General features: G+C 35.8%; 1 protein-coding gene across 3 annotated transcripts in view; it reads right to left on the bottom strand.

Annotated features, from left to right (window-relative positions):
- Positions 1–21,511, bottom strand: part of CUL1 (cullin 1) — a 121,464-nt gene that overhangs the window by 83,034 nt on the left and 16,919 nt on the right. For 2 of the 3 annotated variants that reach the window (XM_074193459.1, XM_074193460.1), the window contains exon 2: positions 5,875–6,169. In XM_074193459.1, coding sequence (XP_074049560.1) covers positions 5,875–6,014 — 140 coding nt within the window. In that variant the 5' untranslated portion in view covers positions 6,015–6,169. Of the gene's footprint in view, positions 1–5,874; positions 6,170–12,496; positions 15,514–21,511 lie in introns of those variants that run through there. The other variant, XM_074193461.1, reaches the window with a different exon arrangement.

The following is a 21,511-nucleotide window of genomic DNA, read 5'->3' on the forward strand; positions in this document are numbered from 1 at the left end:
AAATTCAGCTTTGTAAATTTAATGTAGTGAATGAATTCAATTCAACCCATATTAAATTGTGTTCTGCATTCAAGACACTGAAAACAATTATCTTGTTTCTCATCAGTCTAAAGATGAGCATTATTAGGAATAAAAAAATCACTTTGTGTGGTTACATTTCTTTAAATGCAAGGATATTGATCAATGATATGTGAATACAGTTCATAAAGTCAAAAGACCCAATGAGGGGGCGGAGCCAAGATGGCAACAAGAAGCTTAGAAGCTCTCTCATAAAACTTGAAACTAAGGACTTTAACTAAACTTTCGAGAGACAGAAACCACAGAGGGACCCAGTGAGGCAGTTCTCCTACTCACAGTAACCTGGAAAAGAACAGAAAGGCTCTGCTCCCCGGGGGTCGGAGAGGAGGCCTGCCAGAGCAAAAGAACATCAGCCTCCCGGAGGTAGCCCCAGGGCACTGGGAGGTGTGGAGCAGTGGGGGAGTTTCCTGACCTATGCCCAGAGGAGCACCTGGCACAAAGTGGGGAAACAGCAGGGGACCTCTGCCAGAGCAAGCACGTGGCCAGCACAGCCCCCAGGGCACACAGCAAGCAGCCCAGATCCAGGAAACAGAAGCAGGTGGAGCAGGTAAGCAAGAGCCCCCAGGGCATGAGCCCACCGAACCTAGGGAGGGGAGTGAAGAGAGAGAGACTGCAGAGCTCTGTCCTTGGAATAGGACTCTGGGGCTCTGACCACATTCAGATCCTGATCGAAGTCTAGGCCCCCCCACCTTGGCCCCGTGGCAGAGGGAGGTGCTTATGGTCATTCACAGACCAGAAGGGAGGACAGAGCCTCACACACTGAGACCCTTGTGGGAGTGTCCCAAAAGCTCAGGAAGCACCCTAAAACCAGGCTCAGGCTGGGAAAATGAGCAAGCAGAGAAACAAGAGCAAGACCATTGAGAAATATTTTGTATATGGGCACAAGAAGGATCAAAATACTCAGTCTGAAGATGAGGAAGCACAAGCTCCTGCATCTAAAGACTCCAAGAAAAACAGAAATTGGGCTCAGGCTATGACAGAGCTCAAAAAAGACTTTGAAAATCAAATGAGGGAGTTGGAAGAAAAACTGGGAAAAGAAATGAGATGCAGGAAAACCATGAAAATGAAGTCAGCAGCCTTGTCAAGTAAATCCAAAAAAATGCTGAAGAAAATAGCAAGCTAAAACCAGCTTAGGTCAAACGGATAAAACAGTTCAAAAAGTTATTGAGAAGAATGCTTTAAAAAGCAAAATTGGCCAGATGGAAAAAGAGATAAGAAAACTCCCTGAGGAGAACAAATCCTTCAGACAAAGAATGGAACTCTGGGAGATTGATGAATTTACAAGAAACCAGGATTCATTACTTCAAAACAAAAAAAAAATTAAAAATTAGAAGAAAAATGTAAAACATCTCATTGAAAAAACAACTGATATGGAAAACAGATTTAGGAAAGATCATTTAAAAATTATTGGAATACCTGAAAGTCATGATCAGGAAAAGCCTTGACATCATTTTCAAAGCATTAACTACAGGAAAATTGCCCTGATATTCTAGAAGCAGAGGGCAAAATAGAAATGGAGAGAATCCACCAATCACCCCGAGAAAGAGATCCCTAAAAACCAACCCTGAGGAATATTATAGCCAAGTTCCAGAACTCCTAAGTCAAAGAGAAAATATTACAAGCAGCCAGAAGGACACAGTTCAGATATCGTGGAGCTGCAGTCAGGATCACACAGGACGACTTAGCAGCAACTACACTAGAAGCTTGTAGGGCTTGGAATATAATATACGGGAAGGCAAAAGAGCTTAGAATGCAGCCAAGAATGAACTACCCAGCAAGGCTGAATGTCTTTTTCCAGGGAAAAAACATCGATGGACTTTCAATGAACCAGGGGAATTTCAAAAGTTCCTTTTGGAATGGCCAGAGCTGAACAGAAGGTTTGATCTTCAGATACAGGACTCAGGTGAAGCATGGAGATTGGAGGAGAGGGGGAAAATATGAGGGACTTAATGAGGATGAACTGCATGTATTCCTGCATAGAAAAATGACACTGATAATACTCATATGAACCTTCTCAGTTAATAGAGCAGGTAGAGGGAGCTTTTATAGTTGAAACACAGGAGAAAGCTGAATTTGAAGATAAATTATGGTGTAAAAATGGAGTCAATAGGATAAAAGGGAAATGTGATGGGAGAAAGAAAAAGGAGAGGGGGAATAGGCCAAGATATCTCATATAATAAGTTTTTTCTTTATTACAATGAGCTATTGCAATGATATGGAAGGGGGGAAGGCAAGGGGGAATGAGGGAATCTTTGTTCTCATCAGAGGTGGCTAGGAGAAGAAACAGCAAATATACTCAATGGGGTATAGACATTCGGAGTAAGAAGAAAAGGGGACGGGGGAAGGGGGAGATGTGAGTGATGGAGGAGAGGATGGACCATGGGGGGACAGTGGTCAGATATAACACATTTTCCTTTTTACTTCTAGCAAGGGGCTGGGATTGGATGGCCTGTCCAGGACCACAGGGCCAGATAGATTCTGAGCCTAAGGGGTGATAGGGGGAGCTCAGGGCCTCTTGGCCCCAGGACCAGAGATCTGTCTGCTGCGCCACTCAGCGACCCTACAGCAGAGTCAGAGTGAAAGGAGAGAGAAAATATAGTACATGGTAGTGGAGAAATACCAAAGGAGGGAGCTGCGATTAGCAATGGCAACAGTGGGAAAAATATGGAAGTAACTTTTGCGATGGACTTACCATAAAGAATGGGATCCACCCACGACAGAGCTGTTGGTGTTGGAACAAAGTCTCAAGCACATTTTTTATTATTATTATTTGCGGGGGGGGGGGGGGGGGGGGTTTGCAGGGCAAATGGGGCTGGGTGGCCTGCCTGGAGCCACATAGCAGGGTGATCTTTGGGTGTCTGAGGCCAGATTTGGACCTGGGTGATCCTGGTTCAAGGGCCAATGCTCTGTCTGCCACCCAGCCACCCCTACTATTATTACTATTTTATTTTATTTGGGGTCTTTTTTTTCCTTTTTGGGGTTTTTTTTGCTGGGCAGTGGGATTGGGGTGGCTTGCATGTCACACGGCTGGGTGATTGTTGGGTGTATGGGGCTGGATATGGGCTCAGGTGCTCCTGGCTCTAGGCTCCAGGGCTGGGGCTCCATCAATTGTGCCACCTGGCCATACCTACAATTATTACTTATTTTTTTTAATTTTTCTCTCCCCTTCACTTTATTGCTCAAGTGAGTCTATATTTTGTGGGGGGAGGGGGTATTCTGTTTACTCTTAAACAAGAATATTTTATTAATGTATAAAAAAAATTATTTGTACAAAAAGAGAATAAATAAATATAAAAAAAGAAAAAAGACCCAATGAAATGTTGAAAATCAATTTGATTGGTTCAGATGTTATTAATGGTGAAAATGATAGTAAAAAAAATTAGACTCATTCTGAAAGAAGGTGTGAACATGAGAAAAGTTTGAAAGCAAATGGCCTTTTAAGAGCTGAAAATTACTATTCCTGAGATCATTGCTCTCAAAAATGTATGTGTCAAAATTCATAAAAAGTTGATAATGATAGCATTTACAAGAAGTCATTTCAGGGCATCTGCTGATAAGGCTTATTACATAAAGTTTCTGAAATATTTGAAGGTTTTGTACAATACAAAAGGGTATAAAAATTGAATTTTTTACAAAAACTATCTAGTTCAAGTAATGTTTAAACAAAAAAGTGATGTATGGTAACAAACTGATTTGAAGCAGTTGCCAAAACTGGAATATAACCTCAAAGCAAATGGAGCTGTTACCACTGATATTTAAAATATCATAATTTAGGCTGTGAAGGCAATTTCAAGAGAATAATTCCAAAAATATTGAGAGGTTATACCATTATTGGGCTAAATCTGTGACTCCCAAGGTGAACATAGTATGATAATGCAAAAAAGAGCAAACTCCCACATCAAGAGAATTGGGTTCATTCTCAGTGAAGCCCCCAAACTGCTAACTAGCTCTGTATCTCTCACACTTTTACTTTACTGCTCAAGTCTCCTCCTCTAAAAAAACAATTTCTAAAATCCTTTATGTCTGAAAATTTGAAGAGGAAAATATTCATTTAGATATGTTCATTCTATGTTAAATTTTTGAAAAGCGCCAATACACTACAAATCACAATTCTATGATGAGTAAGATGTATCTTCATTACTTTTTTCAATATGTTCTGTTTAGGGTTTCTGATCTACATGTTATATAATATAGCCAAAAAATTCTTAAGAGGAAAAAAATAAATTAATACAGATTTCAATCCAATTTAAGATAAGTCTCTGTAGAAGAATACAATTCTGAACTGACCATTATATATAATAAAACTTCACCATGAAAATTCACTACTTTCTCAACAAGTATCTTTAAAAGTGATTAGAATTAAAAGGACTAATATAATGACAATATACTCTAGATTCTAGTTTTTATACAGGTCACTTAGGAAGGATTTCCATGTATCAGCATTAAAATAACCATGGTCACCCAAATTCTTCACACATTAGACCAGAGAATTCCAGTCTTTTGGTATTGTAATACATCATCCTATTATTTTACAAAAAAAGAGGGGGCGGGGTCCAAATCTTTGATTTCATGAGTAAAAATTGCTCTAAGAGGAGGCAATTTCTACTACCAATAAAAGTCAACATCTTCAGAGAATTACTATAAAAACCAAGAAGTGAAGTGACTTGTACAGATCACATAAGCCACCTATCTGAACTTAGGTCTTCATAATCCTTGGGCCAGTTCATTAACCACTAAACCATTGTAATCTCTCATATCTATCTATCTATATCTATCTATCTATCTATCTATGCAAATGTATTTGGGTGCAGGTATACAAGAAATGCTAAACACATTTTTTCCAAGTCAGATAAATGCATACTCATATATGTTACAAAAGCAATGTTGTTAACACTACCTTTAAATATAGCTTAACTCCACTATCCCCACCCAACAACTTCTGACAAAACCTCTCATTGTAAAGCAGTGGTAGTTCCCATTTTATGAAATTTAACTTACCTTATTTTCACCTTTTTACAAATTCAATATGGATTTTTGATATATGGCTTCTTAAAAGACATCAATGAATAATTTTCCTAATCAAAACATTTTTAAGGACTTAAAATACCCTTACTAAAAATATAAATGCCTTAAGAGTTTTTTTTTTCAAATACCCTTGTATCTTCCATGGTATCTACATCACATAGTGCTTTTCATAAAACAGCTAAAACGTAGAGTGGCAAAAACCTCTCAAGCTGAACATTAAGAGATACTTGTGCTCCCAAATCTTACTCATGACCTAAAATTAAGAAAGCATTTCACTCTTCATTCTGAGGTAGGGCTTTTTACAAATTACAAAAGGTCAATTTATCTTAAAATTTATCATTAAATAAAATGATTACTTTTAAAATTATTTAGGACTACTGAGTACTATATATAACGTATAGGATAAGGAGTGAAGAGAGATACTTATATAATTTGAGTTCAGCTCAATTGTAAACCTCCTTCAAATCATCTTTCCCGATTCCTTAAGGAATTAGTGACACACTGCTGTTACCACCATTTCCTACAGCATGTACTGTATTCAGTCATTAACTTCTCATAATCCCCAATAGAATGTAAGCTTCTTGAGGGCAGAGACTTTCTTGCCTCTACACACACACACACACACACACACACACACACACATCTATGTGCCTAGAATAGTGTTGACAAAAAGTAAGTGCAATTAAAAAACAATTGGTTAAAATTTTCTAACAATATGAACAATATGCTGAGTGATCAATTTTAAACTCAAGTTTTCAGATATTAGGATACGTATAGAGTTCCATATATCTGGACTTTGCCATACTTTGTCTGGTGTAAACTTGTTGGATTCCAGCTCTGAGATCATCCCAGATCTGGTCGAGACCAATCTGTTTTAGTCCATGTGGATTCTGACTCCTGTTGGATGACATTTTGTATATAATGACGTTTTCCAGTGAGCAATCTTTATCTGAGATTCAGCTAAACCTCCATTAGATGAATATATGCAGTATCATTCCAAATTCAGTAACAGCAGCTCAAAAGTTTTTCTTTATGTGCGAGGAATAAGGTCGTCTTCCAAGCAAACCTGAAGAAAAAAAGATTTAATTAAACAAATACAATATAAAATCAGTCACCAAAAATTCTAAAAAGGAAAAATGAACAATGGATTGATATGCAAAGTTAAAAATGTTAAGTCTTATACAGCAGTATCTGTATGTACATAATGGAAATATCTCTCTGTGTGTAGTTGTGTGTGGCTGCATACACAATTCTATTATGGTCTATATATGTCCACTTGAAGACAAGTGCTTCAAAACAAAAACTAGCAATTCTGCCTTGGAATAAATCAAATAAGTTCATTAAATGAAAATAAACTATGATAACTTTGCTGTCATCAAAACTCAAATATCTTCCAAATACTTTTTAATGATTCACCATCTTGCATATTCTGCTTTCTCAAGGCCAAAGTAAATATACATATCTATTACTAAATCTTTCATTTACTAATGTTTCAGTAGGTTGTAAAAGACATAAATGATTTTCCATATTGTGGAAGCACTAACTCTTCTTGAAGTGTGTATTTTATATATATATATGACTTGTGCTGTCATTTTAATATATACATAGATTAAAGCAGCATCAATAAAAAAACTAAAAGCAGCATTAATTATACTTGATTATGAAGCTAAAAGACAAAGATCACTTTAAACTGAAATTGAAAAAGAAATCATTTTGAATATATTCTTCCTGAAAGAGCCCTCAAACATTATTAAGAATATTTTCAACTTACTTTTTATTTTCTTTCTTTTTTTTAAAGTAAGGCATTGGGGTTAAGTGACTTGCCCAAGGTCACACAGCTAAATAATTGTTCAGTGTCTGAGGCCGGATTTGAACTCAGGTCCTCCTGACTCCAGGGTCACTGCTCTATCAATTGTGCCTCCTAAAATGCCCCTATTTTTTATTTTCAATTGTAATTTCTTAAATGAAATGCAGTCACTATTCTACTATTTAGAGTTGGGACCTTAGAAATTATCCAGGGGCAGCTAGGTGGCACGCTGGATAAAGCACCAGCCCTGGAGTCAGGAGAATCTGAGTTCAATCTGGCTTCAGACACTGAATAATTACCTAGCTGTGTGACCTTGGGCAAGTCACTTAACCCCACTGCCTTAAACAAAATTAAAAAAAATATCCATAACTATAAAATTCTAGCTCTTAAAACCTTAGTTACCTAATCTAAGCTGAAAAATGAAAGAGCTTCATCAGAATTCTAAAACTGAGATCAAGACGTCAATATCATGCAAATATTAAATGGCAGATAAAAGGATTTGAAAACTGGATCTTCAGAGTTTAAGTTCCATGGTTTTTTCCTATTAAGACATAATGCCATTAGAATTCTGTGTAAGTTTTAAGTGTTCTAAGTATATCCTACTGAAGATGTATAATACATAGAAATAAAATTAAATACATGGCCATATGCCATATAAACTAAAATGGCATTTATAAAAGGGGGGGGGGAAGAGTTCACTAGAGATCTAGGGTGATAGGTTATTAACAACATCTTTTATGAAGCAGTGGTTCCATGTAGTTACAAATAGTTCTGGAGTCTATATTTATATCAAATTGTATTATGCTTGAGACTTCTGCATAAGAAGTTATAGTTATTTCAATTTTTAAAATACACCATGCTTTTATATGAAAGGGCTTATAATGACATGATTCGAACTGGGAAGGATCTTTGGAGATGATCAGTAGTATAATGATCAAAGACAACCTATGATGGAAAATATAATTCACATCCAGAGAAGGAACTATGGAGCCTGAATGCAGACCAAAGCAAACCATTTTCAATTTTTCTTCTCTCACAACATGATTAAAAATGATTGCTGAAAGCTATCTTTGCATGTAGATGGAAAAATAAATTTAGTTTTTAAAAATAAAGTAATTGATTATCTATAATTTAATCTATGGTACTGAAATCGATTTCTAAGAGTAACCAACCTTATTGCTGCAGGATTTGCAACCAGAGTTCCTAATTCCAAGAGCTCTCAATTTTATGACCTTATGTTTCTTAAGTTCCTATCATCAACACCATACCAACCACCTTATTCCATTTATATTCATAGATAAATGTATATTCATAGCTCAATTTCAGTTCAGGTAATCTTTTAGAATCCATAATTGTGACTACCTTCCCTTTTGTCTTCCAACACTCAGGAAAATTTAACTACTTCTCTTCCTTCTTCTTTCCACTCTATTTGTGAGTCAAAAAACAACTTAAAAGCATTTCTGGACCTTAGAAGGACAAATTCAGAAATGTATAAATATTAGACATTTATGAAATTTATACATAAACCTCAGAAATATCTGAAAATGCTCACAAATTTCTTTCAGAACTTTTACAGAATTCTATATCCTCATTCTCCTATAATTAAAACCGTTTAAGATCAAGTAACTCATCGACTTCTTACTGAATTTATTGTTGCTCTACTGTGTCCATTTCTACAATACTATTTTCTTATATTTTCATCTTTAAAAATACAATATTTTCAGCTGTTTCATGAGCTGAAAATACTTCTTAGGAGGCTAGACTATGAATCTCACCACCATTTTTAACATAGCTGCTATGTGAAAACATAATTTCCAAACAGTTGTCTGGAACATAAACTGAGGACTTCCTGTACTATGATTGTAAATAGCTAGCAAGTAACAATTGCAAATCAGAATCACATATTATTAAGACCTAGAAGAAAACCTTGGAGATTGAAGGATTTGGAAATCAGAAGAATCTAAATCCTTAAAGCTACAGGTCAGAAGAAGCAATTTACTGGATGTAAGTTTATGACATTTATCATTTAGGGGGCTATTTAAGGAAAAATACATGTTTCATAGGCTTTATTACTGTTTACTTTGGGACTGTTAATGCACTTTATGTATACATAAAAGTACATAGTAAAAAAAAATTAAGTTAATGACAGAACTAGATCTAAAATAATTTCTCTGGAGTCTTAGACCAAATTTTCCATCCAAAAGGCAAGCAACCAGAAGACAGACTAGGTAATCCAACATTTCCATCATGGGCAATGAATATTACTCTCACTCTTAAGAAATGATAGTCTTATCATTTGATATTCGGGTCATTTGGATCTTAAGGAATTTTTTTTTTACACTTCCCATAGACTTGGAGGAATGCTGCAAACGACAAGAAAGTGTAAAGGGAGGAAAGAAAGTATACTGTATTTCTAATAGGAACACTTAAGATGATCCATATTTTAAGCACAAAGTAAAAAAATTGTCATAATGAACTTTGGCTTACTGAAGAGAACTAAAATATTAATATATAACTAAATAGTAACTAAAATAATTCTGACATTCTTCTATCAACCTCACAGATTGGTATTGGAATTGCAATACCTGAAACTACATTTTTGCAAAGAAGAAATTGCTGATATTCAGTGTTTTAAAGTCTAGAAGGCACTTTGCATAAACAATCTATTTCATTCTAATAAACCTGCAGGGGAGGCTCTTTAGGTACTGTCATTTAAAAGATAAGAAAATTTGGGTACAAAGAGACAATATAGTCTTTTACAGATACAACTGACCAAGCTTTCTAAGAAAAACGAGATTATTAACTTCTCCCAAATGTTCTAATCATTAAAACAGCTTACATCCCCCCCGCCCTTCAGTCATGATTAGGACCAAAATAACATTTCACCTTGCTATTCTGAAAGGACATGGTCAGTAAAACAAGTTAAAAAATAAATAAGAATCTCTATTTTTAATGAAATGATCCTTTCAGGAAACTTCCTCAAAACTGAAGCCCTTTGGCATGACTATATTTTGCTTAGATACCAGTTTCTTTCTTTGTGTGTGTGTGTGTGGGGTGGGGGGTGTTGAGAGGAGTGGGGTTAAGTGACTTGCCCAAGGCCATAACAGCTAGGTAATTATTAAGTGTCTGAGGTAGGATTTGAACTCAGGTCCTCCTGACTCCAGGCTGGTGCTCTATCCACTGCACCACTTAGCTGCCCCTAGGTACCAGTTTCTTGAATTAATCTCTTTATAGTTAGGACACAAGATTCTTATGAGCACAGTGGTCCATTCTGGTTTTCTTCATCTTGGCTCTGTTTTCCACTATGATCCCATTCAATTTTAAACATTTCTTTTAAGCATAGTACATTCTTAGATAATTGTATTATATTCTACTGTGTTAGCTGAGTATGGGTAGGAAATTAGGGAGAAAAAGAAAGGTTGTTCAAAGAAGAACTTAAAAAGCTGAAAATATATAGGTCAAATTAAAAACTAGAAATATGAAAGGTAATGGCGTCCATGAATCAAGGAACAGTGACATGATCAGTAAGTATAAAGTGGATATCTGATGTCTGTTAACTGAGATATATGCTCAAGGAGGAGTAACTTCACAATAGTGAGTGAGATAATTTAGGTTGTGAGATCACTATTAAAAGCAATAAATCAAGCTGCAGGTAATAAGAGCCTAAACTACAGAGCTACAAATGTGAGTGGAAAAAAGAGAACAAAGACTTTATGGAAAGAGAAGCACTGTTTGGATTGAATCACAATACTTTTGGTTAAAAACAAAGTTTTAAAGCTTCTATGTGCTTATATATGCACATAAATATGTCTATCATAGGTATACTAATAGTAAAAAGGAGGGGGGGGTGATGAGATACTTTTCTTTCCCAGTAACTCTAGGGTAAGAAAAAAAAATTCTGCTATCCCTATGTATGAGTAATAGAGTCATTAAAAAAAAAATACAAAATTTACTAAGCTAAAGGACCGAAAGTGATATACTTTGATAGGGAAGGAAGGACCCACAAAATTAGACTACAGTAGTAGTCCTGAATAGAAACTAAGGCTTATATCTCAAGGAGCTTCATAAAAACTTTGGAGAAAGAGTATAAAAGGCCAGACTGCAAGTATTTGAACTAAGAAAAATGGCTTATGGGGATTAGTCCAAGTCCTGATTGTGCCATGTGACTTGAGGCAAGTCAACACATTCTGTGAGCCATTTCTAAATGAAGGTGAAGAGAGCAGACTAAGATGTTCCACAGCTCTAACTTATGTGAATCTATAACTTTTACCAATGAAACTGCAAGTACCTCATGTAAAAATTTCTTCTTTTTTTTTTTGCAAGGCAATGGGGTTAAGTGGCTCTCCCAAGGCCACACAGCTAGGTAATTATTAAGCATCTGAGGTCACATTTGAACTCAGGTCCTCCTGACTCCAGGGCAAGTGCTCTATCCACTGCGCCACCTAGTGGCCCTTCATGTAAAAATTTCAATTTCACATTTGTTACATATTCTGTGTCTATTAATAACACAAGCCACGCGCTGCTGGGTCTGCAAAAACACAATAAGCCAATGTTATCCCCGGGCAGTTCCATAGAAGCAATTTGTATTAAGGGTTACAGATTGGCCAAACAATGTTTTTTTTTAATCCACCCCCCCCCCCAAGGCAATGGGGTTAAGTGGCTTGTCCAAGGCCATACAGCTAGGTAACTATTAAGTGTCTGAGACAGGGTTTGAACCCAGGTATTCCTGACTCCAGGCCCGGTGTTTTATCCACTGCGCCACGTAGCCACCCCCAACAAGTTAAAGAAGAGTTTTGCAACAGTTTAGCAGTAACTTATTCACAGCACTATCACAAAAAAACTTGGTTAGGTCAGGGTGGTTTTATGTTGATGAGTAAGGATATACACACGGGCATCTAAGATTATGAATAATGCTCTTCATTTTTTTAAATCTCAGAATTACTTTAAATGCTTCTATGTGATGAATACACCATAATATCTGAATTTACAATTTGAGTTTTTCCTCTTTCAACTTCAAAAATTAATTTATATCACTTTTCATGAGATGAGTCTAACACATTCTTATATTGCTTTAATGTAACATACACTTTCTAAGTGTAAGTAATTGGTTTTAGAGCTTTGAGAATCTCTCAAAGGTTTGGGAAAGAAGTCACATTCACAAATACGTCTGTATATTTTTTACTGGGGACCAACTTAGTATCAGATACTGAGGTGGAAATGTCAGCCCTTGTCCTAAAAGAGGAAACGACTAGTAACCATGAAGAAAACTGAAAGCTGTATGTACTAGGAAAAAGGAAAAAGGAAAAGGAGAGGTAGAAAGGCCTAAAATGTTTCACATAAAAGACCCAAGGAAAAACTTGTGCAATAGAGTGGAAGGGGGAAAGGTAAGGGGGGAATGGGTGAGCTTTCATACTCATGAAAATTGGCTCAGAGAGGAAACAACATACTTAATAGACTATAGAAATCTATTTTAACCCAGAGAAAAAAGGAGAGGAAGGGGATGGGAAAAAGGGGTTGGGGGTGAGGGGCACAGAGGTGATGGAGAAGAGGGAAATTCATGGGAGAGGGTAGTCAGACACAACATACTTTTTTTTCTTTTTTGCAAAGTGGTGGGATTTGGTGGCCTGCCCAGGTCCACATGACTGTGTGGTTGTTGGGTGTCTGGGACGGGATTTGGGCTTGGGTCTTCTTGGCTCCAGGATCAGTATTTTGTCTGCTGTGTCACTTGACTGCTCCACAACACACTTTTGAGGAGGGATGATGTGAAAAGATAGAGAAAACAGAATAAATGGGAGTGGGGAGGAATGGATGGAGGGAATCACAATTAGCAATAGGAAATGTAGGAAAAAATATTGAAGCAACTTCTCTGATAGACTTATGATAAAGAATGCAATCCATCCCAGAGTCAGAAATGATGGTATCTGAACACAGACTAAAATACAATTTTCTTTTTCTCTCACTTTATTTTTTGTGAGGTTTTTCTATTTGTGTGTGTGTGGGGGGGGAGGGAATTATGTTTACTCTTACAAGACTATTTTAGTAATGTGAAATAAATAAAAATTTTTTAAAAAGAATATCTTCACTTTAACAAGGAGAAAACTGTGACAAGAGCAGAATTTATTTTTGACTCAAACTTATTTTTAACTTTTGTCTGTGATGCCTTAACAAGAAATGTTATCATAAAAGATTACAACTATTAACAATATTTTCAATATAATTCAATGATTCTGTGTTCTCATCAAAATGGAAGCTTCCAGTTTAATGGTATAGGCTGAGCCCATCTTTTAATAGTGTTCAACCTTTTCTCCCTCAAGTCCTTTCAACTACAAATTTCCCCATGAAGTGGCAGGTAAGGGAAGACTCATCTATCCCATGTACTGGGAACCATCCTGGAGTTAGGTGTCTTGATCTTATACACATAACAGCATTAAACTGTACATCAGTTTTCCCTCAAACTAGCCATATGACTGCCTACCTTTTTTTGATCATGCATCATCACTCTAATAATACCCTTTATGCCTCTTCTCCTGTATTCTCCTTCAGTGGTAATATGGCGGAACCTAAAATCTCTACCAAGTGTCTAATTTCCTCTGAGTAATGTGCCACTTTAATTCTTCAGAGAATATGGTATTCAATGACTTGGTAGTCATAAAGCTTCACTGGAAGAATAATGAAATTAAAAATAGGGTCTTTATTTCAGGGAAAAACTTGGGGTCCTTAAAAACACTATATTTTGCTAAGAGTTTCTTCCTATTCAATTCTGCATCCAGTTCATTGTCCATACCCATTGTTTGTCCAGGAAATATTTACTAATGGATTAGCCCTATGGCTACTGACACAACAACAGCATATTATAATCTGGACAATAAGCATATATTTATTTCATCTATTTGTTTTTTCCTCATATAAATTATTAACCTTAGGTTTTTTAATCATGGGTGTCAAAAGAAAGCTTCACAGAATTCAAGGGCAATATCAACTGCAAACAGGCACATTTGGAGAACCATACCATCAAGATTCTCCCTTCAATTTGGAGACTATTTAGGACAGCCTCAAAAATAATGTCCACAAATTTGGTACCTGCTTTTTTTTTATTCTTGCTGTGTTAGGAATTATCAGAGTTAAGTAAAATCATTTCTGTCTAATGTTATATTTCTCAAAGAATCTTTGATTTTAACATATACACATGACACTCTTATAGGCTACCATTTATGGCAATACATTGCATAATGAATTAAATGCTTTGTAGTCAACAAAAAGAACTTTAGTCATTTGCATGACTGCAAGGATAGTTCATTATAAACAATTGTAAGTGCTTAATTTCTTCTTACACCTCTGTCACTCTCACAATGAGGATGAGTAGATTATTCCCATAAAGATTTTTAGTGATGATAAAGTTTGTATACAGGTCAGTATATGAGAAATTATGGCTATTTTTAATAGCCTGGATGGAAGAGTTAAGAAAAAGGTCTATGATTTTTAAAAATCACCTCATTCACAAAGCTTCAAATTAGATGCCTTTTCATGCCCTCAAAATGTTATCTCCAGCATGGACTCACTTGGATTCTAGTCTGTTTTCTTATATACCATTTCTACTTCATTATAGTAGATGAGGGGATTGAGTCTAAATTTGATTAACTCCATTTGTCATTGAGCACAGAGGAAGGATTCTCTTGCTTCCACCATCTTCTTGAAAACATGTAAGATCATACCGATAAGGATCTGCCACCTGGTGGCATTTGAAAATATTACAGTAAATCTGGACCAGTAGCAGCTAAAATACATTTTCAACTAAAAAACTCATAAAATATGATTTATCCTTTCAAAGAAATTCCAAAACTACAAGTGCCCAAAAATGTCCTAGTCAAAATCCATATCCTTAAAGTATTCCCTCACCAGTTACGAACTAAATAAATAAAATCCTGTGAGCTAAAAAGTTCAAAACTATAGAATCAGTCAGTTATCATGTGCTATTTAGGAATGAACAGCCAGGCAGCACAATGGATAAGAGTGCTGGGACTAGAGACTGAAAAATCTGAGTTCAAATCCAGACTCAGGTACTTATTTAGCAGTATGGCCCTGGACGAAAATAATTAAGTTTGCTTCAGTTTTCTAATCTGTAAAATGAGCTGGAGAAAGAATTGGAAAGTCTCCTGTATCTTTGCCAAGACAACCCCAAACAGGTTCATACAAATAGTCAGACATGACTAAAACAAGAACATTGTTTTTATCTTTCATTCTCAAAGGAGATCATGACATCAGGCAGATGGGGTAATATTAAGTCATATGAATCAGATTTGAGTGAGGTGGGGTAATATTAAGTCATCAGTCTCACTTTCTCCTCCAGTGTCACTTGGTCCAATAACCAGATCTGAATCGGGATGACTAGAGATAGCTTTGGATGTGAGACAATCAGGATTAAGTGACATGTCCAAGATTACACAGCTAGTAAGCATTCCGTGTATGAGGCCACATTTGAACTCTTGTCCTCCTGACTCCTAGACCAGTGTTCTACCCACTATGCCACTTAGCTGCCTTAAAATAAAAGAACAATAAAGAAGGAAGAAAATTCTTCAAAATGATATTCAAAAAGGCAAAAAATAAAGCTTACATACAAGAATAACTTACCCTGAAAAAATGATGTACAATCAATCTACGGGGGGGGGGAGACCCAATAAAATAGAATATTTTCACTATTCCTAATAAAAAGAGAACTGCATAGAATTTTTGAAACTTGACAACTGGGGAGAGAAATACAGAAAGATAATACACATGACCAATTAGAAGCAAATGCTTGCTCTAGTAACAGGAGAGATAAATGTCGCTTCAAAAGTCAAAAGGGGAATTAAAAAAATAAACAAATTCAAGTTCTGGGAATGATTGTGTTCTGCTTTAAGACAGTAAAGGGTGGGGAAAACTATGGAAGAAGTGAAACGGGAAGGAACTCAATATTTCGCATTACTGAGGTAATTTGGGGGGGGGGGAAGAATGTACATTTTCTGAGGTGAATGTGTGACTTTTCCTCTTAGTATACTTATGGGTTACAAGGAAAGACTTTCAGTGGGGCAGAGAGTTGGGCCAGAGTGGGTCTTTCTGGTTCCAAGACTTACCTGCTATGCCACCTGTCTTTTTGGAATGAGTGATACGTTTAAAAAAGGATGAAAAGAACAGCAATGCACAGAGGAGAAGGAAGTTCAGATGGAGATGTAGCAGGTGGGCAGTGCCAAAATTGAAATTCAACCCTGCTCTTCCTCTCCAAATCCATGTTCTAAATGATAAAAATATCATCTAGTTGGACAACAGAAGTAACAAGGTGTTTCATAACTAATTGCAAATGAAATGCAGTTATTTGTTATTAAGAACTATCTGTTAAATAGACTGGGGTGGTCAAGGTTGACTTTATGGAAGTAGAATTTGAGCTAAGACTCAGAAGGAATAAGATGTAGAAAATCAGAAAGTACTAAAGGAATATGTAATCCACATGCAAAATTATAACAGTAAGAGTAAAGAGGGAGAAAAGTATATGGAAATGGCAAGTTGCTATTTGTCCTTCATTTTAGAAGACCAAGACATCAGGAAGATGATGCTATGGCCATAGAAGTAAATTGGCTTTGAGTGAAGGTGGCCTATGCTAAGTCACCAGCTTCACTTTCTTCTCTGGAGCTATCTGTCCAGATATGGATGAGGACAACTGAAGATGGACCTGGATGCAGTGGGAGAAGGTTTTTTTAAAGCTAGATCTTTCCCAGGTTAAAGTTTGACTGAGCACTGTGACCACTTCCAAAAAAAAAAAAGAAGAGGAAAAAAAATATTGGGAAGGTAAGACCCTTAGGATATCTCAGTGATTAAAGCAGGTGAAAAAAGAAAAGAAACCAAGAATCTCTTATACATAGTCAAAAAAAAATAATTGAGGAGGGGAAAAATCCTCAGTTTCTGCCCCCCCCCCCCCAAAATAATTGCGACTTGAATTCATTCTGAGCCAATCAGGGTCCAAACAATGGCCAAGTGGGTTTAGCCTGAGACCCTTTGTTGCCAATCTAAAAGAACCAGAGTGATTTGCAGGCCTATAAACCACAAGAAATCAAAGTAGACTTTTGAGCAGAAGATTTGTCTGGTTAGAGTAGAGTCTAATTAATGGGTAATACTGAGATAGAAGGCTGTAAAGATAGGTGTGGGGTCAAAAGTATAAGACCTTGAATGTCATGTTAAAAGAATTGAGGCAAGGAGGAAAATAGTTTCTAGGCAGGAGGTTGTTTATGTAGGCAGAGAGGTATAGGAGTTAGAGCACAGGATTTGCAATCACAAGATTGCAATGCTGCCTCAGATACTAACTGGTGTGACCCTGAGCAAATTCCATAACTTCTCTGGTCCTAAAAATGGGAATACAGTATCTATCTCTCAATGCTTTTGTAAGGATAAACTGAGCTAATATATGTAAAATGGACCAAAAGACCAAAGAATCATACTTCCTAAGTTTCTTTTTGAATAAAATATGGCTTAGTCACAGTTTCAAATAATCTCAATTAGACCTGTGGACATTCCCTATTTCAACCAATTCACAAACAGTAACTCTCTTTACAACATAACCCAGAATTTGGCCATCTGAGCCAGTGCCTGGTGTAATGTAATGTTGACTATGATTTCAACATCTGCTTTGGAAAACAGGTAAGACTTAATACTTGATAAGTGCTACCCATGTTGACCAACTGTTCTATCCACTCATGATCAGAATATCAAGTGAAATTAAGAGAGGAAATAAAACGTCCATAACAGAAAAAAATAATTTTAGAACAAATATTTTGTGTATGTTCTCTATTAAGCCCTGGAAAAGACACAAAATGAATGTCATGCTATAATTAACAAACCTGGGAGAAAAGTATGCAATTGACTAGTCCATCAAATATTTCGTGTACATATATACATAAAGTATTGAATTTGAAGTTTTTGGCTTTTTCTATACTTAAAAGGACTTCCACTGACCTTTAGGTACAAAAATATCATGACATTATAATCAATCTAATTATCTAAAGGGATAACAAGAATATTATAAAATAGCATATAATGAAAAAGAAATAATTTATTTTTGTTTTGGAGGCATTCGAGTATTTATACATATACTACTAGGGCATCTGATCTTCTGGGAATTCATGTTAACTTCACTGAGTGAAGTAATACCAATAAAGGTCTAATTCTTTTTGTCTGTACCAGAGTATAACACATCAACTCTTAAGAATGGTACAGTAGTTTGGTCAAAAGCAAATACAGGATATCTTTATATCCTTAGTCATTCAAACATTACTTTATAAAGTTACATGCTTTGACTTCAACAGGACTTGTCTTTTAGTTCCTTCTCAGTTAGAATAAATCAATGAGTCATAACTAAAAAGTGACTTTGAAATCAAACATGAGAGGAACCTACATATCAAGTAAGTGTTATTCCATGAGTGTAAATCTATTCCAATGATGCAGAAAAACTTTTTGTACTGCTATTTGGGGATCTTTAGAACTTGTGAATATTCCTCAATAGCGACAAACCTTGGCCCTTTTTGTTTTCTGAAGTTGGTCAAAAGTTATCTAGGCCTAATCTCCTGGTCCAGGTGAATCATGTCTTCTTAGTCACAGAAGTATGACAATACTAATTTTCTCATGGAGATCAAAAACAGTTTGATATTCTATTAAGATACAGGAAGAACACTATAGATCACCTAGCCTAACTTCCTCAATTGAGGTCAATAGAATAATTTGCTCAAAATAACAGCAAGCAGAGCTGGGAATAGAACTCATTCCCACCAATTCTGAATGTAAGTCCTTTTCACTATATCATCTTGTTTTCTAGTTTCAAAAAAATCATTACAAAAATGTTACGAACATGAAATCATTATTGCAGCCAATGTGGATATATTGAAAGGCAACTTTTGTAAAGTCAGATGTATTTTAAAACATGTTTGGTTTTTTAAATCATGTGCTACCAAAATGCTTGGTTAAATTGAACGAAAACAAGATTTGCCACTAAGTGAGAATCATCTCTACCTTATATATCTTGTACTCTTGTACTCAACCATGGACTTGATATACAGCCCTACCAGGCTCTTAGCTACTTGATAGTTACTTGATAGTTAAGGGCCTTGGTCTTTTACTTTTTTTTTTGCCCATCATAATAAATTAATGCAACCCTCTCTATAAATCATATTAAGTCAACCAAACTTCTAAACATGTTGCAAATTGTAATGTCCTACCAATATTCCATCCAGTAATAATATTCCTCATGAAAAAAAGGCATAGTGTAGAGTTAAAGGAAATTAAGCTTTATTTCAAGAACTTTTACAATACCCTTAGTATAAAACCAGGACTGGAAATCATATACCTACAAAAGACTTGTTTATATTTTATATATATATATATATATATATATATATATATATATATATATATATATATATATATATATATATAACTATTAAGAAAAGATCCCAGAGCCTGGAGGGATTTGTATGAACTGATGCTGAGCTAGATGAGCAGAACCAGAAAAACACTGTACACCCTAACAGCAACATGGGGATGATCAACCTTGATGGACTTGATCATTCCATCAGTGCAACAGTCAAGGGCAGTTTTGGGTTATTTGCAATGGAGAATACCATCTGCATCCAGAGAAAGAATTGTGGAGTTTGAACAAAGACCAAAGACTATTACCTTCAATTTAGAAAATAAAAACCCTATTATCTTATTATGTAATTTTGTTATCTCTTATACTTTATTTTTCTTCCTTTAAGGATAGGATTTTTCTCTCATCACATTCAATTTGGATCAATGTATACCATGGAAACAATGTAAAGACCAGTAAATTGCCTTCTATGGGGGGGGGGGCGGGAAGCAAAATTGGGGGGGGATTATATAACTTAAAATAAAAAAAATCTTTGAAAAAGAAAAGAAAAAGATTAAGATCCCAGGGGCAGCTAGGTGGTGCAGGGGGTAGAGCACAGGCCCTGGAGTCAGGAGGACCTGAGTTCAAATCCAGCCTTAGAACTTCAATAATTAGCTAGCTGTGTGACCCTGGGCAAGTCACTTAACTCCACTGCCTTAAATAAATTTTAAAAAGAAAGAAAAGATCTCAAATATCCAAATTGAAAATATTATTTCCTAATAAATTTTATGAATTAATAAACATTGCTACAATTAAGAACCTATTGCTTGGGGCAGCTAGGTGGCGCAGTGGATAAAGCACCAGCCCTGGAGTCAGGAGTACCTGGGTTCAAATCCGGTCTCAGTCACTTAATAATTACCTAGCTGTATGGTTTTGGCAAGCCACTTAAACCCATTTGCCTTGCAAAACCAACCAACCAACCAAAAAAAAAAAAAACCAACCTACTGCTTAAATTTTAAAGCAATGTATAAGAGAAAAAGTAAAATGAAAAATATTAGGGAATGACACAGAGAAGGTATGCCCCATCTTAAGAAAGCCTAATACATTAAATTGATTAGACTATTATTCCAATTATTCCAATACCCCTTTTTGCGGTATTTATATAACTTTTATCTTTTAATACAAAGCCAAGTATAATCTATTCTTCTCACTGTAGCTTACCAACAGCAAACAAATATTGGGGAATGGGGGGAAATGATCTACTGATTACTCCTTTTATGGCAGCCTCTTGTCGTCACCCCCCCCCCCATTTTCCAGTTTAACCTTCGGAGAGAGCCTGTGCCTTTGTTCTTTTCCTGTCTTCCCAATCCTCTCAAATAGGAATTGGCAAATTTCCAAAAATGAAGTCACTTGACTTAAATAGCATCATCTCCTGTCTCCAATCTCCCTGCATTGGTTGGATTATCTTATCCAAACAATAGCTTATCGTTCAATAGTCTTTTGAACTATTTCTTTGGTATCAGCTTGTGAAGTAATGTTTTTGAGAGTTCCTCAGAGCATGTAAAATAAGATTCAATTAATCAAAATACAACCTATAGATCAGGGGTTCTTAACTATTTGTGCATCAGAGATTCATATATCAATCTGGGAAGCCTATAGAGAACCCTTCTAGGAATGGTTTAAAAAACACAAATAGAATAAATTGCTTTACAAAGTATACCAATTATATTGAAACATAATTATTGGGGGAAAAAAAACTTAAACTCACAGAAATTAGGTTAAGAACCTGGACTCCATATTCTCTTTTAGAAGGTGATAAAAGGGGCATAGAGTATAGGCAGAATGGGCTGGGAAAAGGTTCAAGTTCAATGCAACTTCTGACATACAAACTAGCTTGGACAAAGAACAAGTCACTTAACCTCTCCATGCCTTGGGCAACTCTCTATAAACTATAGATTTGACAGTGAGAAGTCAATACAACAATAAAATACAATCCAATACAACAGGAACTCTTCTGTACCAAGGAAATCACAGGTCAAGACAAAAAGAAAATTCTACAGAGTACACTTATAATATGAAGAATACATTAAATTAGAATACATTAAAAAAAAACAACCAATTCTTCTCTACAGTTAAAAAGTAAACTACTTTCAGTCTGAAATCTTCAAGATTAATAATACCTTACATGTTAACTTCAAAAAAAAGTGAAGTAAAAAGTAATATGCACTAAGTGTCCA

This window comes from Macrotis lagotis, chromosome 7 (genome assembly GCF_037893015.1).
Source record: "Macrotis lagotis isolate mMagLag1 chromosome 7, bilby.v1.9.chrom.fasta, whole genome shotgun sequence".
NCBI lineage: Eukaryota > Metazoa > Chordata > Mammalia > Peramelemorphia > Peramelidae > Macrotis > Macrotis lagotis.